At 35.4% G+C, this 27,582-nt stretch overlaps 1 protein-coding gene across 1 annotated transcript; it reads right to left on the bottom strand.

The window, feature by feature from the left end:
* Positions 1-1,095: 1,095 nt before the first annotated feature.
* Positions 1,096-27,582, bottom strand: LOC127839239 (N-lysine methyltransferase KMT5A-like). The gene is made up of 9 exons (XM_052367529.1): positions 27,365-27,582; positions 18,308-18,476; positions 17,089-17,287; positions 12,852-12,926; positions 11,401-11,469; positions 10,785-10,853; positions 10,583-10,654; positions 8,566-8,631; positions 1,096-1,940 (listed from the first exon to the last, which is right to left on the bottom strand). Exons 2-8 carry the CDS (start codon positions 18,451-18,453, stop codon positions 8,599-8,601), a joined length of 663 nt encoding a protein of 220 aa, XP_052223489.1. The 5' UTR covers positions 18,454-18,476; positions 27,365-27,582; the 3' UTR covers positions 1,096-1,940; positions 8,566-8,598.

Here is a 27,582-nt window from a genome sequence, read left to right as displayed (position 1 = left end):
TTAACCCTTACAATGCGGGGACCGAATTTTTAAGGCCTTTGCAAACAGTTTGGATCCAGATGAGACGCCACAGAACGTGGCGTCTCATCAGGATCCAAACTGTTTGCTATTCTGATATTATTCTTTGAAAAAAATCGAAGAAAATGCGCATTTTATAAATTCAGCAGACGACATTTTAGCAGACGACAAATTTCCCAGCATGCAAAGGGTTAAGAAAATTGGTGAATGTTTGTGTTTTGTGTTATTCTTGAGCATTTTTATAGTAAACATTTACCAGAATTTGCTTTAAAACTGGAATATACGGGATTATCGGGTAATTGGCGAGTTATAATTTTGGTACAAGTAAGCAATATATTGCGATATATTGCAATACGGGTTTTTGAGCTGACAATATATCGCAATACGCTTTTTGGCGTATTGTTGCAGCACTAATACTAGTCGTTATATTTAAATCAATATAAACTAATAGTTATAAAAAAACATGGTATTTTAAAACTTTTTTTTTCCTCAATCTTGTTGACTGTCCATTTAATCCAACCTCATGGCATATTCACATTATTCAGGGATTGGTTAACAAATGGAAGTGACATATACGAGTTGACTCAGTAAAGCAAGTCCAAGGGAGACCACTCAAAATTAAAATATTGTACCAAACTCTGTTTGTCCAAGAATTATAAGTTAAATTGAGATTTTCAATCACTTTATGGAATTTTAGAAGTTCTTAATGTCTATACAAAAACTGAAAAACATACGGCATACGCTTTTAGACATGAACTAAAGACATGAACATGTCATTAACTTGCTTTAATGTTGGTGTTAAATTTATGGAATTAATGAAATATTCATTCACAATAATTTAACCCAGTTCATACAAGTATTAATTAACAGTTATCTTAATGACTTGATAATTGCTAAGACCAACTTGCTACTAACAACACTGCAATGAATATTTGTCTAAAATTACAATGTTCAACACAAATTTACAACACACAGTATCACATATGGATTGTTTCTAAAATGGGTGAGAACTAAGAACGCAAGTCCAGTTTTTTAAACTTCTTTCCTGTGTTACCAAAACACGACAGACAACACACATTTAAAAGCAGACAGTGACTGATCACAATAGCACACATCTAAGAACTTAACCTCAGTTGAGCATGCAATCTGTGATTGGGCTGCATGCCACTGAGGCTGCGGCTGTTATTGATATCTATGTAATTTTACCTGACAAGATTTGACTTGTAATTTTTGACTGGACAGCTATCCCAAGCACAGGCACTTCCACCCAAACTGGAGTGAGGTCAATACAGGTCCACTTTCTAACTTCAGTTCTATATCCAGTACACACTAAACAACTATTCCAACCACAGTCACTTCCATCTAGACAAATAGGATGTCAGTACTTGTTTAGCGTCTGGCTAGACTTCCATTTATGTTGCTCACTAGACAACTATTAAAGGCACAGTCAGTTCCACCTCAACAGGAGGGAGGTTAGTACATGTTAAGTGTCAGACTTGAGTTCCATTGTTATTGCTCACTAGACACCTATTCCAAGCACAGTTACTTCCACCTTGACAAATTGGATGTCAGCACATGTCCAGCGTCCGGCTAGGGTTCCATTTCTGCTGCCCACTAGACAACTATTTCAACCCCAGTCACTTCCACCTAGACAACAATGAGGCTAGTACAGTTTCAGTGTCTGGCTCAAGTAACATTCTTGCTATTCACAGAACATGATTCCCTGGCTCAAGTAACATTCTTGCTATTCACAGAAAATGATTCCCTGGCTCAAGTAACATTCTTGCTATTCACAGAAAATGATTCCCTGGCTCAAGTAACATTCTTGCTATTCACAGAACATGATTCCCTGGCTCAAGTAACATTCTTGCTATTCACAGAACATGATTCCTTGGCTGACCAGTGTGTCTTCTGTACATCAACTGTGAACAAACAAATATGAATGAGCTAAATGATCTAACTTGTGTAAATAAAATTATTTGCAAAGAAATCTGTTTTGTTCTAGGAGTACTTAGTAGACCACCTGTTCAGGCATAAAATGTTCTCCTATAAGGTTAGCAGGTTTGGGCAAAAAGTCATACATGGATCTCTTTTGATGCTTTATTAATAACTCAAAATCATGAACCACTGTATCTAAAAATGTTTTAGGCAAAGCATTTTATTTATGCTTTATAACAAAGTAGAATTGTCCCATGACACAAAGCGTTATAAGCGACATGCTGCCTATCGCCAGAACGTCTTTGAGATACATGGACGCCTTCAACATGATGACCGCAGAACTGTACCTGCCTGTTGTGTGAAGGCGATCAGTATTAGGTATCCAAGTCTTACTGGCAACTATTTGTTTCAGGACGAGGAGTAGAATGGTGAACATAGCATCATAAGTGTATAATCCTCAAGAATTATATGTTTGTTGAATTTTTCAGTCTGTATTCTACACAAAAAAATCAGAAAAAAAGTTATCATTAACAGAGCTTTTTAAGCCATATCGTTGAAATCTCTTTAACATTTAAGTGGATAAATGGTTGTTACAAATTTATTACTTAATTAAATGATGTAATATAATTTATTGAATTATTATGTAAATAATAACAACATAGAGCAAAATTATCCATTACATACAAAATGAAATCCAAATGTACTGTTTTATGAATCATTATTTATTTATCTTGTTCTTTTGTCAGAACTATGAAATGGACAGTTTTACAGTTATTCTCACAAAAAAAGGCAGTTTAAATATTGACATGTATTTAAACAATGCATATTCCAAATTGTCCAACAGTTTTATCCAGCAACAAAATTAATAGTACTTTTTGTTAAAAATACCAATTCAAACCTCTATTAAATTTATACTCATTTAAAGTGTTGTGAAATTAAGCGTGGAACTTCATGGGCATGTCATGAATAAGTATACAGTCCAACCCCTCTTAAGCAGCCAGTCAAGGGAAACAGCCACATTGGCGTATACAGTCCAACCCCTCTTAAGCAGCCAGTCAAGGGAAACGGCCACATTGGCTGCTTAAGCAGGGTGGCCTCTTAAGAGGGGGTTGGGTCATAGGGAGTCTGGAGTTGATGAGTGCATGGCCAACTGTTCACTTTTTGTATAAACAAAATGGTAAATATGTGTACATATACTAAAAAATGTATTGACTTTAAATAATTGTATTTCTTCCGTTCTAAAATCAGCTATAAAACAAAATTTTCATTCAAAAAAAATTTTATTCATCTTTCTTATCATCATCAATATCATCATCATCACCAGAATCAAGTCAATGAAAAAGAATCATTCTCATGATTCATTGTTTACACAATGCACATTGTATGGTCCCAATGCACTTAAGATGGGAACAGTTGTGAATCAGTTATGCGTGAATAACTCCTGTCACTATCAATCGATAATTTAATTGGTTTATTGCAGTTTTACGGCTTTGTAATACCTACCACAGGAATTGTTCCCGACAGTGATCTCCTCCACGATAAAATCGTGGCCAGTTACTTAAGAGACTGATTATAGCAACCGGGTGTAATCCTCCTGGCAATCGAGCTTTTCATGCATAAATTATAAAAACATTTTTTCGCAGCATAAAGGGTTTTATCAAAATTAATATATTGAAATAATTGTAAATGTAAAAAAAAATATTAATGCTTTGTTTAATTCCCATATGAGAATACCGTAATAATTTGTAATCCGAAACACGTTCCCAATTGTTTTATGTTAACAAGATTTTTACAATATCTAGCATCAAAAAAGTCCTCATAAATTTCCTTTGTCTCGACAAAAGCGCGCGAAAATTATGCACCAATGTACAATGTCACGTGAAAAGCGTGCGTGTATTGATTTTATGATAAAAACTTTGTAGCACTGAGAACATGTATATCGGTTGATTTCGGCTAAAAATTGCATTGTTCTTTTTAACTTTAATTGGACTATAATTGTCATAATGTGTGCTTGAAATAGTACGATTCAACAACTAAAAATAATAAATTATAAATTAATAATCTCTTTTCCAGTAATAATAGGTGATATTCGCACATGCGGAAACAAAAAGATCAAACGGTCGCATATTGCTTTTAACCCGATAACCCGATAATCCGCCGCTAATTAATTGCAATTTGCAAACTGGCTGTCAAAATGTTTATCACACAACACGATTCAGTACTACAGCACCTAAACCGCTGGAAGTAAGTATCGATTTTATCGCCGTTGCGTCGGTGTAATTTTGCCAATGTACATGACTGACTTACTCGCGCAAGACCACTCATATGGGGGAAATTTAACATTTGGGATGCAAAATAGCTGGCCGCTTGCCGGAGAAACGGGGTTACCGCTTAAGAGGGGTGCATTTTATAGTGTTTATTGACGGTCGCAGCACACACCGGCCGCATACAGCGATGAGGGGTGACTTAAAGTAGGGGTTGGACTGTACTTAAAGTACAACGTACATGTACTTTCCTGTGCCTGCTTTGATATAAAAATGTTTTACTCAATGTTCATCTGAAAATAGATTTTATGTGTGAAGACCCAAGCAATCCAAGCAAATTCTTATTAATTTTATAGAGGTCTAAATGCTCTTTAACTTTTGAATCATGATGCAGTTTAATGTTATATTTTATGATGTTGGGGTTGTAAATTATGCATATTCTTTAATACATGGTCAGGTGTTGATCTAGCATGTTATTATAATAGTTTGTTCACATAATATTATTGAAATCAAAATTTGACAACTACCGGGTAGGTTCTCTTGTCTTATTGTTAATATCCATCGCAATATGCAGAGGGATATAGTTTTGGCATTTTCTGTCCGAAACACTTTAGTGTCTGGGAAGTGTTTATATCTAAGAACTGCTTGGACTGATTTCATGGAAACTTGATACGAGTTTACATATCGTAAGAGAATGATGTGCATCAAATGCTGTTGCAATCTATGAGCACATAACAGAGTAATGGCCTTTGTTTTACTTGCAAATAAGCACAATTGTGTGTTTGGAGCAGCATCTAAGAACTGCTGGTGCAGATTTCATTGAAAAACTGGGCATGTGTGTATATATTGAGAATGGTTTAGGACAAAGCGCTACTCTAACGATTTTGGCAATAACAGAGTTATTGCCATTTTTTTATTGAAACAGCAATTTGTTTGCCCTTTTTGGAAAAGTACTGGTACCAGGTCATTTGGGAACAAGGGACAAAATTGTCACAAAACCAGGTTTTCATTGTGAAAAAAAAATCTGATAAAGGGAGAAAACTCAAACTGAACTTTTGAAATGAACAAACAAAATAAACCCCCTTTGTAAGTTTGTTTTTTAAAAAAATCTATTTTTAGTCGTGGCGACCTAGACATTGGAGATATTGACGTGATTCTTTCGTGCGACACACCGTCCCATGATGGTGAACAAATGTGCCAAATGATTTTAAAATCTCACAATGAATGACATAGTTATGGCCAGGACAAGCTCATTTATGGCCATTTTTGACCTTTGAACTCAAAGTGTGACCTTGACCTTGGAGATATCGACGTAATTATTTCGCGCGACACACCGTCCAATGATGGTGAACAAATGTGCCAAATGATTTTAAAATCTGACAATGAACGACATAGTTATGGCCCGGACAAGCTTGTTCCGCCCGCCCGCCAGCCCGCCAGCCCGCCAGCCAGCCCGCCAGCCAGCCAGCCAGCCAGCCAGCCAGCCAGCCAGCCAGCCAGCCCGCCCGCATTCGCCAATCTTATAACCAGTTTTTTCCTTCGGAAAACCTGGTTAAAAATTAGCATGACAAAGCTAAAATTGGGAAAATCTGTGTTGTTAAAACCAATGTTTTGACCAACTTTCATGATGATTGGGCAAAAATTGTGACTTCTAGAGTGTTTACAAGATTTCTCTATAGCCAAATAGGGAAAACCTATGAAGTTTCATGATCCTAGGCGTAAGCATTCTTGAGTTATCATCCAGAAACCATTTTTCTAAGTTGAGTCACCGTGACCTTGACAACCATTGTGTGAATACGTATTTTGGCACTGTGACCTTGACCTTTGACCTAGTGACCTGATAATCAATTGGGGTCATCTGCGAGTCATGATCAATATACCTATGAAGTTTCATGAACCTAGGCATAAGCATTCTTGAGTTATCAACCAGAAACCATTTGACTATTTCAGGTCACCTTGACCTTTGATCTAGTGATCTGAAAATCTATAGGGGTCATCTGCGAGTCCTGATCATTGTACCTATTAAGTTTCATGATCCTAGGCATAAGCGTTCTTGAGTTATCATACAGAAACCATTTTACTATTTCAGGCCACCGTGACCCTGACCTTTGACATAGTGACCTGAAAATCAATAGGGGTCATCTGCGAGTCATGATCATTGTACCTATAAAGTTTAATGATCCTAGGCATAAGTGTTCTTGAGTTATCATCTGGAAACCATTTTACTATTTCGGGTCAACGTTACCTTGACCTTTGACCTAGTGACCTGAAAATCGATAGGGGTCATCTACAAGTCATGATCAATGTACCTATAAAGTTTCATGATCCTAGGCATAAGCAATCTTGAGTTATCATTCGGAAACCATTTTACTATTTTGGGTCATATTGACCTTGACCTTTGACCTAGTGACCTGAAAATCAATAGGGGTCATCTACGAGTTATGATCAATGTACCTATGAAGTTTCATGATCCTAGGCCTAAGCGTTATTGAGGTATCATCCGGAAACCATTTTACTATTTTGGGTCATCTTGACCTTGAGCTTTGATCTGAAAATCAATAGGGGTTATCTTCGAGACATGATCAATGTATCTATGAAGTTTCATGAACCTAGGCATAAGCATTCTTGAGTCATCATCCGGAAACCATTTTACTGCTTAGGGTCACCGTGACCTTTGACCTAGTGACCTGAAAATCAAAAGGGGTCATCTGCGAGTCATGATCAATGTATCTATGAAGTTTCATGATCCTAGGCATAAGTGTTCTTGAGTCATCATCCGGAAACCATTTTACTATTTCGGGTCATCGTGACCTTGACCTTTGACCTAGACATAAGCAATATTGAGTTATCATTCGGAAACCATTTTACTATTTTGGGTCATCGTGACCTTGACCTTTGACCTAGTGACCTGAAAATCAATATGGGTCATCTGCGAGTCATGATCAATGTACCTATGAAGTTTCATGATCCTCGGCATAAGCGTTCTTGAGTTATCATCCGGAAACCATCTGGTGGACGGACCGACATGAGCAAAACAATATACCCCCTCTTCTTCGAAAGGGGGGGGGGGCGTTGTGAGAAAACTGCCTCCCTCCCAGCAGCCATGTTGTTCAACTGACCGGACCCATTTTTTAACTCAACTCTCGGATCAAGGAAACAAATGTTCTGAGCAAATTTCATGAAAATTGGGCCAAAAATGTGACTTCTACTGTGTTCACATGTTTTCACGATATACATATAGAGAAAAATGCCCCGCCCACTGGCGGCCATGTTTTTTCACCGATCCCGACTATTTTCAAACTCGTCCTAGATATCAATAAAACCAATGTTTTGACCAACTTTCATGATGCTTGGTCAAAAATTGTGATTTCTAGAGTGTTTACAAGGTTTCTCTTTAGCCAAATAGGAAAAACTGCCACTATATACATAATAGAGAAAAATGCCCCGCCCACTGGCGGCAATGTTTTCTCACCGATCTAGACCACTTTCGAACTCGTCCGAGACATCAATTGAACCAATATTTTGACCAACTTTAATGATGATTGGGCAAAAATTGTGACTTCTAGAGTGCGTACAAGGTTTCTCTATAGCCAAATAAGGAAAACTGCCCCGCTCACTGGCGGCCATGTTTTCAACGGATCGGAACCACTTTTGAACTCAACTAAGATATCATTAAGACAAACATTTTGACAAAGTTACATGAAGATTGAGCAATGTGACTTATATGGTGTTTACAAGGTTTTTTTTTTTTTTTACCTAGTGACCTAGTTTTTGACCTGGCACAACCCAGTTTTGAACTCGGCCGAGATTTCATTGGGACAAAGATTCTGACCAAGTTTCATGAAGATGGGACAAGAAATGAGGCCTCTAGAGTGTTTACTAGCAAATGTTAACAGACGTACGGACATACGACGGACAAAGACCGGTCACAAAAGCTCACCTGAGCAATCAGATGAGCTAAAAATGAACCACATAGTCCAAGTTAAGTGCACAAAATGTTAAAGCCACACACCTTAAAATGAAATACATGCTAATCAATACATAATGATGCAATTTGAAAGTGTGCACAATTGTCATTAAATCTATAGCCTAGTTAGCAAGTAATTTATTAAAAAAAATCATTTTTAAACCGAAAGTAGGATTTCTATATGTATACGTCCATTTCAACAGAAGGGATTAGTTTTAAGTTATAAAGCGCAAAAAAGACTGATTTCTACCTAGTAACCACCAGATAAATTCTAATTGGCATAGATAAAATATGTTTCTTATTTATACTTAAATTTACTATGCAAAATAAGTTGTGTTGCTTTAAACACTAATTGAATTTCAATGGTATTAAACATACCACTGTTATTTCTGTTTTTCTTTGTTTGCCTTTTTAAGTCCTCATCTGAGTCTTCACTGTCTGGAGCTACAACAATATTGAAAAGGCATCGTGAGTTTAAGATTCTTTATCACATTGAATTCAGTCTGACCCAACAATTTTTAATACAAATTATGCGTCTTCTATGACTCAAAATAAAATCTTACAACGAATAAGTAGATTTATGAATTGTGTATTTGGCTATTTCCAAATTGAAACTAGCACACACCAGAATGAGGACAAGGGCACAAATGGGGACAATATCACATATATCAGACACTCATTACAGTTTACCTATCATAATGTCAGATTAGAATACCCAAGAACTTACCAACATATCGTTCTGTGAATCCACAGTTCTCAAAATATTTCCATCTTTGTAGACTACATCTTCATCAGCCTGCACAAGGGCGCAAGTACAAAAGTGAAAATAACACACACCTGAATGAGGACACATGGCACAAATGAAGACAATCTCACACACATAACAATTCATAAAATGAGAAGAGTACCCATCAGCTGCCAGTGCAACATATGCTGACACAATATATATAGGATCTGGCACGAGTTGTCATATCATACCATATTTTTTTTAACGAGTTCAGGATTTTGTTAGTAAGCGAGCCTTTGGCGAGTTTACTAACCAATTTTCTGGACGAGTTTAATAAAATATGGTATGAAATGACAACGAGTGTAAGATCTTGTTTACCACATGCTTTTAAATGAGCAAATAAAATAACTATTTATGCAAACATAATGATAAATCCCGAATGTTGTTAACATTTTGTGACGTCATTTGACGTTGCAACGTCATTTCAGCAAAATAACAAAATGCGATTGGTCAATAAACGAAAACTAAGCCAATGAAAACGCTTAAAAATGTTGTATTACACATGTGTAATAAAAAAAAATATGTAATGGTTCTTTATATGAGAAACAGGGTATGGCAGTTGATAAATAATGTTAGGATAATATGTTTAGCGATAACCTAATGTGTCTTCTGTGACAAGTAATGACATCCCATTAACAGTAGGTAGACAGTTAAGTGTTAAACATTTCTGTAAAATATCATTCTCTGCTGATATCACTAAATGTGTATTAATGTAGAACTTACTTCAACTTCAGCTTGGCACTGTTCCACAGGCCTGTCTTCTTTTCTGAATTTGTGGCTCATATCTTACTCATCCTGTGCAAGTATAAAAGTGAAAATAGCACAAGCCCGAATTGGGACAAAGGACACAAATGAGGATAATGTCACACATTTCAGACAGTCACATTCAGAACATTTTTATCATAATGTCAAATGATAATACTGAAGCCAACAACAACTGTTACCGCAGTATTAAACCACTGACGAACATACTGCAGTTACCAATAGCGTCAAAACATATATTGGCTGAAATATATAGCACTACAAATTATGGGTCTTCTGTGACTCAAAATAAAATCTTACAACGAATAAGTAGATTATTTATCATGTATTTGACTATTTCCAAATTGAAACTAGCACACACCAGAATGAGGACAAGGGCACAAATGGGGACAATATCACATATTATATCAGACACTCATTACAGTTTACCTATCATAATGTCAGATTAGAATACCCAAGAGCGTATTGACACATCGTTCTGTGAATCCACAGTTCTCAGACTATTTCCATCTTTGTAGACTACATCGTTATCAGCCTGCACAAGGGCGCAAGTACAAATGTGAAAATAACACACATCCGAATGGGGACACATGGCACGAATGAAGACAATCTCACACGCATTACAAATCATTAAATGAGATGGGTATACTTCAGCTGCCAGTGCAACAAACGCTGACACAATATATAATGTTAGGATAATATGTTTAGAAAAAACCTAATGTGTCTTCTGTGACATGTAATTACATCTTATTACCAGTAGGTAGACAGGTAAGTTTTCATTTCACATTTTCTGTAAAATATCATACTCTAATGATATCACTGAAAGTGTATTAATGTGGAACTTACTTCAACTTCGGCTTGGGACTGTTCCACAAGTCTGGCGTCATTTTCTAATTCGTGGATCATGTCTTGATCAGCCTGTACAAAAGTGAAAATAACACACAGCCAAGTGAGGACAAAGGACACAATTGAGGACAATGTTACACATATCAGAAAGTCGAGTACATTTTCCTATCATAATATCATATTGAAATTCTCAAGAACTTACCAAGGTATCTTTCTGTGAATCCACAGTTCTCAGACTATTTCCATCTTTGTAGACTACATCTTCATCAGCCTGCACAAGGGCGCAAGTACAAAAGTGAAAATAACACACACCAAATGGGGACAAGGGGCACGAATGAAGACAAGTTCACACATATAACAAATCAGGTGCATATATTTCTTGCTCTACATATGAGAATGGTATGTGTAGTATAGCATCGTGTGTCTTCTATGATTTGTGATCACAACCAATAAGCAGAAAATTTAGCGTTTACTTATGTTACACGTTTTGTTTTGTAAACTATCTCTCAACTCAGCTCACAAGGCCCAAATTACATTTACCAGAGTTGTATACTTGATGTCCCAATGCCAGCAACAAAGAGATATATTACATGATACAGACAAATATATATTATTAATACAATATTGTTAATGTTAGTGTAATATGTTATTAATACAATATTGTTAATGTTAGTGTTATCATTATTGTATATAGTAGTTACTGGGCCAGCAATATGCAGAGTTGACAAGCTGCCATGAGACGGCCACAGTATCACTATGTATCATGCTAAAATATACTCTGCTGATATCACAAACATGTTAGGTGAAGATCAACTTACAAAAATTTCGGCTTGGGACTCAAAATGTCTGACGCCATTTCTAACTTCATGGGCCACGTCTTCATCAGACTGCAAAAGAACACAAGTGAAAATAACACCCACTAGAATGAGGACAATATTAAAACAATACCTGCTATTGTAATATTATCAAATTTCTATGAAATATATGTTACGCATAGGCGATTATGAGAGGTTACCAATTTTATTGTTAAAAAAGTAATTAAAAGTATAAAGTAATGCAAATCTTTCTCCAAATAGTTCTCACACACACAAACAACGCAAACAACTATAGCCATGTATCGAATACGTTTTTGTGGGAAATAGTTCATTTGAAAATATGGTATAGCCACAAATTTACCCCCCCCCCCCCTAGGCGGCCGATAAAAACAATTATCCTTAACCCTACAGTTACCATGTCATTTCCAACTATGTGGACCAGATTTGCGGAAATAACACACACCCAAATGGGGACAAGGAACACAAACGAGGACAATAATAATTATCACATACGTCATCAAATAATCGGTGAATCAAATTAATATACCTAAGCCACAAATATTGTTGCAACATAAAACTTATAACAAATACTATAATGATGGTACGCCTAGCACTATAATTCAAGTCTCCAGTAGCGGCTGATGGAATCACCCAGGATCAAAAAGTGGCATATTACTGGTAGAGGAAAACCTTAAAAACATAATTACTTTTACAATGATAGTCATACAAGGAGTAGAGCTGATGATTACCCAGTACCGGTATCGTGACCAATGAACATCCAACACCCAATACACACCCAAATGAGATCACAAATGAAGGCAAGATCACACATATCAGATAATCGGTAAACAAGCCATAAAAATAAAATTGTAATGCCCTATGACGCTCACATTGACATTTACATATATCACTATAGCTGCAAAGCATGTATCCATGTAAAATATAATGTTACAGGCTTAATTGTATGTAAATGCTGTAGGTGTATGTTACTGTCTTGTGAGCGTCACGTACTTGTCAATTCCACGTTCATTGACGTACTGTTCGCTCAGCATTATAATAAACATCCTTTTTAAAGTAAGTTACGTTGTGTTGTTCTTTGTCTCTGATAAAAGATACTTCATGAAATAGTAGAAAATCAAATCGACTCTTTCAGTGAATATTATTATAGCCTATAGGCTACAACCAGGTTACATCCATAAATATATAAACGCATTGTTCTGCGTCTGATCAATTCTAATGTTATTTGATTTATCATTGACCAGGTCTTCCAGTACATGGTGAAGCAAACATACTGCTGGTCTGCTTATACCTACAAGTCATGCCTTGTCTACCTTGTGTATGACTTCTGAGGAAATTCCAAAAGACATAGACAATTATGTTGTACTTAAAATTTTCGGCAAAATAGCATACTCCACAGATAGCATGCCATCCATGTTCATAAACGTAGAACTTACCAAACGAGTAGTATCTTTCTGTGACTTCACATTTGTTACGGCATTTCCCTCATGATTGAAAAGATCTTCACCAGCCTGCACAAGAACATATACATAAGTGAAACTAACACACAGCCAAATAAGGGCACTAACACAATTGGGGACAATATTTGTATAACACATTTGTGAAAATAGAATTATTTGAAATTCAAAACATATAAAGCCAACAAACAAGTAATATCACAGTTCATAACCAATCCTTTGTGGGGTAACATCGTCATTTTGAGAATTTATACTAATGATATATACAATATATCTTCAGTCATGATATCTTTGGAGTATCAGGGATTTCAATAGATTTTAGAAACCAGGAGTCAATGACCCCTGGATTGAAATTTTGAGGAGTCAAAATGAACAAGAGGGCCATGATGGCCCTGAATCGCTCACCTGACTCATTAAGATCAGATAAAAACTATGACCTCTATTGTCTACACAATGTTTTTCTATGATTTGACCTAGTGACCTAGTTCCTGACTCTAGATGACCCAAATACAATCCCAATCCAGATTTCATCAAGATAAACATTCTGACCACAGTTCATAAATATTGGATGAAAACTGTGACCTCTATTGTCAACACAAGGTTTTTCTATTTATTTGACCTAGATTTTTACCCCAGATGACCCAAATACAATCCCACCCAGATTTCATCAAGAAATCTGACCAAATTTCATAAAGGTTGGATGAAAACTGTGATCTCTAATGTCTACACAAGGTTTTTCTATTATTTGACCTAGTGACCTAGTTTTTGACCCCAGATGACCCAAATAAAATCCCAACCCAGATTTCATCAAGATAAACATTCTGACAAAATTTCATAAAGATTGGATGAAAACTGTGACCTCTATTGTCTACAGAAGGTTGTTCTATTATTTGACCTAGTGACCTTGTTTTTGACCCCAGATGACCCAAATACAATCCCAAACCAGATTTCATCAAGATAAACATTTTGACCAAATTTCATCAAGATTGGATGCAAACTGTGACCTCTACTGTCTACACAAACAAATTGTTGACGGATGGAAGCACGGACACACGCAGGCACGCACAACGGACGCCGGACATCACACGATCACATAAGCTCACCGTGTCACTTCATGACAGGTGACCTAAAAATATGTGTCGGAGATAAACATGAACAGTTGTGGTTAAAATCCCATAGAAACAAGGGCTGTTTGTAAAACATGCATGCCCCCCTATATGGGCTATAAGTTGTAGTAGCAGCCATTGTTTGAATACGTTTTTTGTCACTGTGAATGGTGGTGGTGGTGGTGGTGGTGGTGGTGGTGGTGGTGTAGTAGTAGTAGTAGTAGTAGTAGTAGTAGTAGTAGTAGTAGTAGTTGTAGTAGTAGTAATAGTAGTTGTAGTAGTAGTAGTAGTAGTAGTAGTAGTAGTAGTAGTAGTAGTAGTAGTAGTAGTAGTAGTAGTAGTAGTAGTTGTGGTAGTAGTAGTAGTAGTAGTAGTAGTAGTAGTAGTGGTAAAAGTAGTAGTAGTAGTAGTAGTAGTGGCAGTAGTAGTAGAAGTAGTAATAGTAGACGTGGTGGTGGTGGTGGTGGTGGTGGTGGTGGTGGTGGTGGTGGTGGTGGTGGTGGTGGTAGTAGTAGTACTAGTAGTAGTAGTACTAGTAGTAGTAGTAGAAGTAGTAGTAGTAGTAGTAGTAGTAGTAGTAGTAGTAGTAGTAGTAGTAGTAGTAGTAGTAGTAGTAGTAGTGGTAGTAGTAGTAAAAGTAGTAGTAGTAGTAGTAGTAGTGGTAGAAGTAGTAGTAGTAGTAGTAGTAGTAGTAGTAGTAGTAGTAGTAGTAGTAGTAGTAGCAGTAGCAGTAGTAGAAGCAGTAGCAGCATTACAAGACCAATACTTAAGAATGATCAAATGGGAAAAGGTAACCTAGCACTGGCAGTAAATATGGGGCTCATTTAAAGGTCAGATTTGGAATCTCTGCAGTAAAATGAGATTTTGAATGAATTAAAGGGAGGCAAATCTGTAATAAAAAGAACATGCATTAACCGTAGTTGTTTCCCTTGTTGGAACCATGCTAAATCCTTACAAGTTTGGAAAGAATGGGATGAAAAATTTGGACTTTATTGCATAAACACCATTTTCTCAATTCAAGGGGAGGTAATTCTGTACTTCATGGACCAATAATGCTCATTTTTTGTAGGGTTCGTGTCCTCATTGATATAAAGACACTGTGCAAATTTGGAAAGGATCGGACAAAAAATGTGGAAGATTTTTGAAAGTTTTCACAAAATAGGCAAAAACGAATAAACATGCAAAGTTCAACGAGCTCCTGCGGCCATGTTTTTTGACGAATCAAATTTCTTTGAACAACTTTTTCAGGGGAGCCCTCAAAGGTCATCCCTGTGAAATTTTTTGAAAATCTGATGAGCGGTTTCTGACAAGAAGATTTTTTTAGGTTTTTACCATATATGGTAATGGCGGCCATCTTGGTTATGTGATCAAATTTTTTTTAACAATTCTTTTGTCCCATGACCTAGGGATGCTCCACATGAAATTTAGTTGAAATTGGCTCAATGGTTTAGTAGAAGAAGATGTTTACAAATTGTTTACAGACAGACGGACGGACGGACGGACGGACGCCGGACGCTGAGTGATCACAATAGCTCACCCCGAGCTATCGCTCAGGTGAGCTAAAAATGCTGGGGTCAATTTTGAAGCACGTTAATTATGTTTTTGTCTGTATTAATCATTTTTTTTTAGATAAAAAGATGCTCTAAGAGTAACACAATATCTTTAAAAGTTATACTGCTTCAATTATGAAATAACAATACCATGATACATAACACAACATATTTTAATGAATTGGTACACACAGATAATGACAAAATATAAATAATTTGTGCGAACAATACCGACTAAGTTTTTCAAAAACAAAACATGTTCCTTTCACAACTTTTATTATTTCTATCACTATACTATGTTTATTTGTAAAAACAATAAATGCTCATTAAAATCTACTTCATCATAACACATTTAAGTCTTTTAACACATTTAAGTAATTTAAGATATGTACCAGTAGCACCTTTTCATCATATATTTATCATCATTACATGTATATTATCATCATCCCTATCATAGCTTTTGTAACAAAATACAATCAAACTGCATGGACCGTCACCATCTAGTATATCTATTACTGTTTATCCGAATACTATTCATGTCCGAAATATGTACACTTAAGAATGCCTTACCTGTAGAAGTTTAACTTTAATAATCCAAATTTTCCTTGTTGTTATCTGGTTTAACAAACCTAATCAAATGTTTGTTAAATCCAGTCAATGCTTTCTCCATTATTGAATAACCATTACTCGTAATTTGAATCTGTTGTTGTTGAATCGCCAGCTTTGAATTGAACGCGGGTTGAATGTAAATTTACAATACGTTCGGCATTTACCATGTCGAAGGTCATGATGCAGCAATTTAATTCTACTTGGATAATTTATATCTAATCAAGGAAATGTGTTTTCTCAATGTTTATGTGTAGTATTATGACTTGTTAGTATAACAAATGCACTGTGATTCCAGTTTATATAAGATGGGTGTTACTCATAATGATCGGTGGATTTACAAACTGACAAAACTCGCTTGACTTACTAGTGGATCTACGTAATAAATGGACCTTAGATCAATTTTGTTTTTTCTTTAATTATTTTTGCCGACTTTCTTTAACCGTGCCGTCTGCAAAGTCTGCAAAAACCCTGCAATTATTGGATTGTCAATCAATTATCACGTAATCACTGCTGCTAATTACGCACGCACTATTTAGACAGTGACATGTGTATTGGAAGAGATGAGATAAGATAAACAACGACCAGGGTATTCCTTCGATTATAGACCGAGTTTTAAATACTGAAACATTAATGTCAATTAGGAGCACAACGGGATTTATTACCATGTAACTCAAGATGCTAACTGACTGACGCATGGGTCAAATTTTCTATGCGTCAAAATGACGCACAGCAGAAAAATTGTTGCGTCAAAAGTGAGTCGTTTTTAATTTGCTTGCGTCAAAACGCAGGATTCTGCGTCTATTGAAATCCCTGAGTATTATTGGGCTTTAAACATCAAACGTGACTTTAAAAGATGCAAATTTGACATATTTGTATACAGTTTTGTGGGAAATTCCATGATATAAATGTCACGGTTTACAAGTATATAAAAATCAAATGAACACAACAAACCTTTCTCCATGGCAAATTTGGCACTCCGTAATCGAACCGCAGCTCCTCATTTACTGAAATGTCTTTGGTGGCAAACAGGCATAGATGGGGTTTTCCATGTACAAGAACTATTTTCATCTCTGCATTGTTTCTTATATCTCCCTTTATTGCATCGTTTACCATACGGCCGGCAGAAAATATGTCCTGCGTTGCATCGATGCTAAAAATGTGACAGTTAATGTTAGTAGGCAGCAGCCATATAAATGCATACTGGTTGCTTGAAATCAACTTTTCGAAGAAATATGAGAGTTATAGTACTCTTTCCCGCATTGATTACAACTTAAATTTAGGGGGATAATTGAGCTTTTATGTGGAGCATGCCAATGTTTTTCAACAAAATATACTCGTATTAACACAAATGAAATATTAACGGTACTCATAATGGGTCATGAATGTAGCAGGGGTAAGCATTTCAGACCTGTATTTTTAACATTCCCAGCCCCCTTGCGGGAGGGGACTACCCCTCCATTTGCCTATCCCGATTCACCGACACACGGAACGATGTTTTGACCACATGTTCATACCCCTCTAGTTGAACATTTCTGGATTCGGGCATGATCAATATGAAGCTTCAACAGCATCCTTTTTGCAAAGAATGCATTCTTCCACCTTAACTCTATATGCATCTACTGAACATGATAAATAAACAAGAGATGTGTTTGTCAGAAACACAATCACCCTACTGCGCCGCTTTGAAGCCATATATGACACTTTACGCACATGCATTATGCCCAGTTTTCTCAGAACACGACTTACATAATTATAGACACTGACATATAAAAGAACACATGCAAAACAATTAATGTCACAGTGTCATACTTTATATATATATGGTTGTACACAGTGACATACAAATAAAAAGCAATTTGCATAGAAGTTTGAAAACAAGAGATATGTTTGTCAGAAACAAAATGCCCCCTACTACGCGGCTTTGAAGCCATATACTTGACCTTTGACATAGAAGGATGCCCTTGACCTTTCACCACTCAAAATGTGCAGCTTCACGAGATACACATACATGCCAAATATCATGTTGCTTTCTTCAATATAGCAAAAGTTATGGGCAATGTTAAAGTTTCAGGACAGACAAACAGACCGGCTGACGGACAGTTCAACTGCTATATGCCACCCTACAAGGGGGCATTAAAAAATTAAAAAGAAAACAGTAAAACATACATACCACAGACTTTTGCTGTTGTATTTAAAAAAATACATAAAGCACCCTCTGTTTTCCTCCTCATAATCTTTTTCTACTTGTCTGGCAACTCTGTACTTTGTAATCAAGTCACCTTTATATTCCAAAAGGAAATCTCCTTCTTGAAACATTTTTGATGTGAAAACGCCTTCACCTGAAAACGATTTTCATACAATACAGTCAAGTTACCATTACCGGATCATTACCCATAGCGGATCACTTTGATGTTCAAGACTGCGTATCGCGATAAAAAGTTGATATTAGATGATATTTTGCACACAGCATCTTCAAGGCATCTTCTTTAAAACAAGTTGATTGAGTCGTAATCAAAGCTACTCTTTGACAAACATTTCGGTATGTTTTGCTGATATGTATATAAGACTTTGTTGACTTCCGTCTTGTTTCAAAATCGAGGTTGAACATTTTTTGCCGCCACATTCTATAACTCTGTTGGAGAGTAAGAAGTTGACGCATTAATTTAAAGTACATTTAGTAGTATTTCTGTCTTCAAAAGTACATTTCAATTTTGATTCGTATTAAAGAATTTGCAACACATTAAATGAAATGAAGATTTTGGGCAATTACGGATCAAGAGTGATAATATGCCTATTGATCACATATTATAATAAAATATATGCAAATCTTGTTGATTTTTACAATGAATGATCTCAATTTTAATGTTTTATTTATTTTCCATGTTCAATTTTGATAATAAGATATGATTCAAACAAATTACACGGTTAATAAGATGCCCATATCTTTTTGATCCATTAAGGATTTTCAACAGATAAATCAACAAGAACACCATGCATAAAGTGTAGCTACAAGATCACATACAAAAAACAATAACAAAAAAATGAATATGATTTATTACTGGAAATGTAACTTGGTCATTGTAAACAACACAGTTCATGTTTTGACAGTTCAAATAGCTTGTTTGATGCCCCCTGAGTGGTTTCGATCACGTGATCCATTATGGCTACAGCTGATCCGTTAATGCATGAATTCTGCGGCAAAAAAAAGGTATCACAAATACATTTTGCCTGCTTTTAAAAATATGACTAAGTGCTGAATCAGTAAGCAAAGGTAATATTTAAAGAAGTCTCAAAACAGTTATTGCTTTTCACCAGAACAACTTTATAATGCTACTGATCCGGTAATGGTAACTTGACCGTACAATATTACATTCTTTCCGATTAACAAATCGAACATATCTTAAATGTATTGAGCTGAGTTGTAAGTACGGTCTACTCTTGTTATCTCAACATTGGATATCTCGATTTTCTCGATATTTTAAGGAAATCTCAATGTCCCAACTTTTTTCCTTCTTTAAATATATTAATCAACATCGCATATCTCGATTTTCGTAATGTCGAATAATTTGATATTTCGATATAAAAATTTGTCCCTAGTCCCGATTTTACATGTATTTACTGTGGTTTATTTCGAAGTGCGAATAACTGTGTCGCAAGGTGAGAAATTTTTTCTTTAATACTTTACAGTCCCACTTTGCCCGGCTGCTCCCGATACTGTGCAGTAGATAATTGATCCGTTAATTGCATCAATGACCACACGTGTGTAATGTCGTTAGCCATAAACACTTAAGTAAGGCATGGCAATTTAACTGCCACTTTATCTGCAATTAACTACAATTAACTACAATTAACTACAATTAACTACAATTAACTACAATTAACTACAATTAATACACAGCCTGTTGAAAGGCTGAAACACTTATTGTTTTATAAACAACATTCCCAAATGCATTCAGTTATATTTTTGCGTATATAAACCGTCGCAAATTTGCAAAATGTTGTTCAACTCCAACAGTCATTAGCATGGCTAACTTGAAAGATTATTATGAGTTGTCGGTCGAGCAATACAGAGAAGCACACGGTATCCAACCCGGCTTTTCATATTTATTTTATCCTGTACTAATATTCAAGTGAACTTTGCATTTCAAAATACAAATTGTACATGTACAGTTCAGAATTCCAGAACGTGATTTACGCATGTTCAGATGGAAAACCCTCGTCTTGATTTGACATCAATTGCATCATTACTTAAACAAGGGCTGTTTGTAAAACATGCATGCCCCCCATACGGGCTGTCCGTTGTAGTGGCAGCCATTGTGTGAATACGTTTTTTGTCACTGTGACCTTGACCTTTGACCTAGTGACCTGAAAATCAATAGGGGTCATCTGTGAGTCACGATAAATGTACCTATGAAGTGTCATGATCCTAGGCAAAAGCGTTCTTGAGTTATCATCCGAAAATCATTTTACTATTTCGGGTCACCGTGACCTTGACCTTTGACCTTGTGATCTCAAAATCAATAGGGGTCATCTGCGAGTCATGATCAATCTACCTGTGAAGTTTCATGATCCTAGGCATATGCGTTCTTGAGTTAACATCCAAAAACCATTTTACTATTTCGGGTCACCGTGACCTTGACCTTTGACCTAGTGACCTCAAAATCAATAGGGGTCATCTGAGAGTCATGATCAATCTACCCATGAAGTTTCATGATCCTAGGCGTATGAATTCTTGAGTTATCATCCGGAAACCATTTTACTATTTCTGGTCAACGCGACCTTGACCTTTGACCTAGTGACCTCAAAATCAATAGGGGTCATCTGCGAGTCATGATTAATCTACCCATGAAGTTTCATGATCCTAGGTGTATGCGTTCTTGAGTTATCATTCAAAAAACATTTACTATTTCGGGTCACCGTGACCTTGACCTTTGACCTAGTGACCTCAAAACCAATAGGGGTCTTCTGCGAGTCATGATCAATGTACCTATGAAGTTTCATGATCCTAGGCCCAAGCGTTCTTGAGTTATCGTCTGACAACCACCTGGTGGACGGACCGACAGACCGACATACCGACCGACATGAGCAAAGCAATATACCCCCTCTTCTTCGAAGGGGGGCATAAAAAGCAACATTGCCCGATGTTCATAGACCGTTCCAGAATCGATAAATTGACCGCTGCCATATTGTCAGTCACGTGACTGTCCGCCATTACACTGCTGTTTACTTGTGCGAGTCTGCGATTCCAAAAGCCAAAGACGTGGAGAATACACGCTTCGCCGAAGTCGGATAAATCAATTACTTAATGAAATATTTTCAGGCGATTATCACATTTTTGTTGTTAAAATGATTGTTTAAAGTTGAGATTGATTGTTACAAATAAAATGTTTAAAATGCTTTCGTGAATTTGTTTTATGTGTAGTAGCCTAATCAAGTGGTAATCATCGGTGAAAATTTGCCGGTTCAGTCGCTCATATTATGTTTTTGATTAGACTTTACTTTTAACTTTTTACAAACCAGGGTTTTTTTTTGGCCCGATTTTATAGCCGAAATTCGGCTATGTTCCCAATCCCAAAAAGTATACTTTTTCCCCAAAATGTGGCAAAAAATTCCCAATTTTAGAAAGAAGTCTTATGTGTATTTTATCTCAATTTTAATTCCATTACATCTAACAAAGTAATATATGATTTTTTTCTTTTAATTTGAATGATTATAAAGAGTTAAATCAAATTTAGTATTTCCCTAATCAGTGGACTTTTCGTGTGGAAAAAAAGGCTAATTAATACATTTTCCCAATTTCATGAAAATGCCGATAAAATTCCCAATTCCAAGGCCATGGGCTATCTTCCCAATAAGTGGAAAAAAAACCTGCAAACAATTCACGCATGTATTGTAGTGTTGATTTTAATAGCCGCAACATCAACCAGATTATATTTTAATTAATACTTTTTAAAGATTCTCGCGCAATTTAATACCGCTTATAGTTGTAATTGGTCTCAATTTGTAAAACTCTATATTCTTAAATCATAACATATTATATTAAGTATGATATTTTTGATACGTCTTCCATTATTTTTCTTGTTCTAACTGAAATCAGAGATAAAAAAAATGTTGTTTGGATTTAAATTAAATTTTGTGAGCTGGAAATATGTCACATGTATTTTATAAATTTTAAAAATGTATTTTATAGGTCTTTGCAGTAACGCAAAACATATGGATAACGAACTTGTTTAGTCAATTAATCCAAAAAAACTACGAAAAAATACACCTAAATAATATTTCAAAAATAAATTATGTAGTGCCAAACGAATTCATTAATACATTTATTTGCATCTTTAAAAAAACGCGGCATTAGCATCAAAGTAAACAGTGATTTTTTTTTGCTTTAATTTGTTACAGCCTGTGCCTTTTGAATTGGGAAAATTAGCGCGATAAACCGTGAAATTGGGAAAAATAGCGCAATAAACCATGAAATTGGGAAAAATTAAGCATTATAAATAGGATTATAAGTAACAGAAGTGAAATTGTTTTTAAGTGCATGTTCAGGGAGTTTTCTAGAAAAGGAGTCTGGTCAAATTGGGATTTTTTTTAATCAATAAAAGTGGCAAGTTTGGGAATGATTTATGGACAAAAATGACTAAATTCAAGTTATATATTTTGTAAGATGTTTAAAAAATAAAGTTGAGACCTAGATTTATGAAATCATAATTAAGTTATATGAGACTTCTTTTTTTTTTTTTTTTTTTTTTGAAGTTGGGCTTTTTTTGGGAAATTTTGGTCATATTTTTGGGAAAAAACGTGTTTTTTTGCGATTGGGAAGCAGCCGAAAATCGGCTGTAAATTTGAGCAAAAAAAATCACTGGTAAAGATTATCTGAAGACTGAAAGGCTGACAATTTGACACAACAAATAGTTCTATGCATAAGCCGTATTATTTTTTTGCAAAAAAGCTTCAATAAATTACAATAGTAACACACCTAATTATAAAAATATAATTATCAATGGCATAAGTACGCTAGTGTGATAAACAAATGAGTGATAGAAAGTGTAAGGGGTGCATTGAAAATAAACGTACTACAAAACCCTATTAAAAGCGAAGTCAATGACGGTATTTACATGTAATTTTAATTTGATGGGTTTTGTACTAGTGAGTATGAGTGACAAATATCTAACAGTTAGACACACATATATAATATACATACAGGGTTTTTTTTTTAGAAAAAGGGGAAGACGCTTGACGCTGGGTAAAAGGGGAAAATAGAGCGCGAAAGAGACATATTTGGGGAAAAAATAAAAACTGTCCATTTCAATGTCTAAAACTCGCCTTCATACTTCAGGGGTTTTTTTTAGAAAAAGAGACATGTCTCTGACCTTTTTGTTCTTAAACACATGTACAAGTATTATATTAAAGTCAAAGACTTAAATAAAGTTGCAGGGGTAGATCTAATAATGGGAAATGTTTTCAACTGGGGCCGGGCGACGATGTCAATATTGTGATTTCAATTTCATGATGAATGGGTAGATGATTTAGATCTGCTACAGTTTTGGAAGGGAAGGTGCAGCAGCTGCTGATTGTGTACTTTCACTTTCAAAATGTTCGATGTTTATTACAAGTACCTCCGAATCCTGCTGGGTTTCAACGGCTTTTGATGATTCATTCTTAAAAAAATGCGTCAACGCAAGTAATATTTTCCGAGTCCGAACGTTTTATTTTGTTCGTGTATGAACGCCAATTGTGAGACTTTTTTCTGTCTTAACGTTTATATATTGGCTTTCACATAACCCGGATGAAAATTCGACTGGTTTCCGGTAATTAATTGACGAAACACCCTTCTCGCGCAAGACCGGAATCCAGTAAAATAGTCACATGATTAATACGATTAGTTGCCCGGTTTCCATGACGTAATTTAAGAGCTATATTTAAAATCACTGGTATTCCCAGATTTGAGTGTTCGTCGGGAGAGAGAGAGAGCGAGATCGTTGAACATGGTACAAATTGGATAAGTGTCGACTTCCCAAAAGAAAATAAAACATTTCTTTGAGGGTAAAATATTATATTTTGGTGAAAAAAAAAATTTTTGGAGGGGAAATTATATTTTTAGGGGAAAAATACTTATAGGGGAAAACGCCGAATATCGGCGTCACTTTCTTAGTAAAAAAAAACCCTGACATATATATTTTTTTATTTTTTTTTACCTCTGTTTGTGTCAAATGTAATTTTTTGTTTTTTCTGATGTCGGTCGTGCATTGCCGTAACATTAAATCTTCATACGGACCGACGTGTTTTTAATTAACCAATACCTGCTAAATACGTTAAATGTTTTTACGTAAATTTTATAATTATTAAATACTTTATTTTTTCATAAATTCATAAATTAAACGGGCTAGTTTCGTTACGGTGTACAATTTCTGATATTCTATATTGGACGTAACTTTTAATTTGTACAATATGTAACATATCTAATATACGCAACTGTTAAGCATGTCGGAGGTAAATTACCCAACCAAATGGCTGCTACATACTACCAGAAAGAGGAGACATGGTGGCATCATCAATTGTGTTTAATGACCAGACTGTCATCTGCCACCCAGTGTGGTTTATGACACCATGTTGTTATTTAAGTCTGGACAATATCTGATCAAAACGAGATAATCGGATTATGCAGACCAAAGGGGCAATTAAACACTGGAATGCAAAGGCTTACACGATTTAAAGATTGATGCAAATAATCAAATGAAAAATATTGCATTTAATTTAATTAAATTTAATTAAATGTTTTTCAAACATTTTTATTTAACACTAGCGTAACAGAAAAACTTTTTTTCATACAATTTGCATGACAACCAAAATAGTTTTACAAAAAGAACCAAGGCCATGTCACGACGGCTTAAGAATTTAGAAAGAAATTCATCCGTTGAATAATCGGTGCTCTCTTATATATGTTACCACTTGTTAAGCAGCAGTGTAATGGCGGACGCGGAGAGTATTCAGGGGAGATAATCAGGTAATGACTAAATTCTGGAACGGTATTCAAAAGTTCAGAAAAATGATAACCGCATGTGTTCATGCCATTGTGTAACCAGAGCTCCAGATAAGGTTTTGTGAAATTCTTAAATTACTACCAGATTTTCAAAAAGAATTCTTAACTCTAAAATTTTATTCTTAATGTTACTACTAAGTTTTGGAAAATATTTCTTATTTTTTCTAAATGACCTAAAAATAAATAATTATGGTTATTTTCATGCAAAAAAACTAAAAATAAACATACTAGCAACTTTGTTTATACGAGTTCAACAGTGTCTTTTCAGTATAATACAAATTTATTTTTCAAATACCTTCATAGCCCAAACTGTGCTTAGATTGCATGCCTAAGATGAATTTTTACATATTTCACAATTAAAACGGGTCTCCCCTTCAATCTTTTCAACGATTAGCCACGGGACTTGTCCCTTCCACTCGTTCAATGTTTTTTTGTGTTTAAGTTTGGACCCGTCATGTCGCGTTTTTGTTTAGCTTTTCCGACTGTGTCGGCAACTGAACATACAACATCGTATAAGATCTTTTCTATAATGTCTTTCTAAACATTTAACTTCGGCTCACTTTGCGTACAATATGTTAAAAGCGTGTTTTTGGACGCTTTGCAGTTTTTTAGGACGCTCTCTGGGCGCCGCCATTGTTTTTTGACAGATAGACTGTATACGCCGCTATTTTTGGAAAAAATGCGCTTGTTAAACAAACCCGATAACCATTCTATATAAGCACCGCAAAGATATTTAATACGCGAAAAAAACTAAATAAAAATGGATACGAACCGATGTAAAAATCGATACGAACCGATGTAAAAATAATATTCGTAACTTGATTTTGTAATTCTTAATGGTACGACAAGATTTTAAAATAAATACGGAACGGACTTGAAAATAATTCATAATTACGAAAATACGACCCTTATCTGGAGCTCTGGTAACACTTAAAACATCATTTTAAGCATTTAAATAGCAAATTGAATCGTGCCTCGTAAAAACGCCCATATATCAGGTAATATATAGGGTAGAAGAAAGTATTATGCCACACGGTGACAGCTTTTAACTTAGACCACATAGCAGGTATTAAGATGTTAAAAACAAGGTAAATTTTCGTCACATTTTTTTCTTTGAAAACGCCTTATCGGATATCTCGAACTCTCGTTAATTCGCTATTTTTTCATGTTCCCGCTGACTTCAAGATAACGAGAGTAGACTATATTTCTTATAGTGTACAGTTAGAGTCTTAAATGGTTAAATCTTTTTATTTGGCCGACGCATGAAATCGACACTGGAAATATAATACAACCCGTGATTTTTTACCTGCGAGTCCAATGTCCTGGACTCACAAAAACCTCTTGGGATGCAAAGTTTCAAATTGTGTGAGCCCCAAAAATGCATTTAAATTTATTAAAAAATAATATCATTTAATGTTTGGACTCATTCTTTCAATTCGGGATCTCATAGATTTGCAAGTCATCAAGTCCAAGGACTCAAAAGAGAAAATATCACTGTACAACCATGTCAAAAATTATATGAAAATAAACACATTTGCTGCTGTGTTTAAATCTACCAGTTATTAAAAAATAAGATTTAGCAGAATTCAAAGATCTCATTTCACATAACTAAACAAGACAATTAAGCTTCAATATCTAAAAATCAGGGCTTGACACTAACGGTGGTCCGTTGATTCGGGGTCAGTAAAAAAAAGCGTAGAAATTTGGTTGATCTGTCAGACCAGTAAAAAATCTTGGCCATCTTATTGTGAAACACTGGTGGAAAGCCGTTATCATCAATAAAACAACTTTATATATTCATAATAAACCGATAATTTCATCCTTATTTTACATGACGACTCGAGACCGGGATATAAATAGACTAAACTAATGAAGAGAAGCTTGAAGTACAGTGAAAATATGAAAAGGATAGAATTCAATTGGGTTGATTATAATTCAACCAAAAAACATATTCATGTAGAATTTGTGTAAAGCGCTGTGCCCAGGCCAGTCATCTAAAAATCTATATAAAAAACTGCTATAAAAGAAAGATTTGATTCTGTTTCAAACTAAAGATGGACTTGCTGGTAGTTGATTAAAGATTAAGGTACACATTTTTTCTGGTTTAATGTAATACGGGCAAAAGCCCGCGAAGCGGGCGTTGACCGTTTATTTGTATCAATTTTCTGAAATACAGAGAGACAATACCTTATAGGCTATCAAGTTAAATAATTCCTGCCGTCATCTATTTTCGCGATGGAAAATCAAAGACCGCTGGAGCAACATAGGCACTTCGACAAACGCTACATGACACGTAGATGCATTCCTCAATAAAAAATACGCCAAGAAATTTATTATTTTGTAGGTAATAGTACTCTATCTCCTTGCATTAAATGATTTTCTACGATCAAAATACGTCTGTTTGC

Source organism: Dreissena polymorpha, chromosome 7, assembly GCF_020536995.1.
Source record: "Dreissena polymorpha isolate Duluth1 chromosome 7, UMN_Dpol_1.0, whole genome shotgun sequence".
In the NCBI taxonomy this organism is placed as follows: Eukaryota; Metazoa; Mollusca; class Bivalvia; order Myida; family Dreissenidae; genus Dreissena; species Dreissena polymorpha.
The sequence above is the reverse complement of the archived record's forward strand: the minus strand, read 5'-3'. Positions and strand labels throughout refer to the sequence as shown.

Excerpts from the sequence above, each read along its gene's own strand:
- LOC127839239 (XM_052367529.1), bottom strand. The coding sequence starts at position 18,453 with ATGTTTCAAGAAGGAGATTTCCTTTTGGAATATAAAGGTGACTTGATT. Across the intron at positions 11,470-12,851 it reads AGAAAGATACTACTCGTTTG|TCTGATGAAGACGTGGCCCA; the intron begins GTAAGTTCTACG and ends GTTCTTTTGCAG. Across the intron at positions 8,632-10,582 it reads AGTCCCAAGCCGAAGTTGAA|CTCCAGACAGTGAAGACTCA; the intron begins GTAAGTTCCACA and ends ATATTGTTGTAG.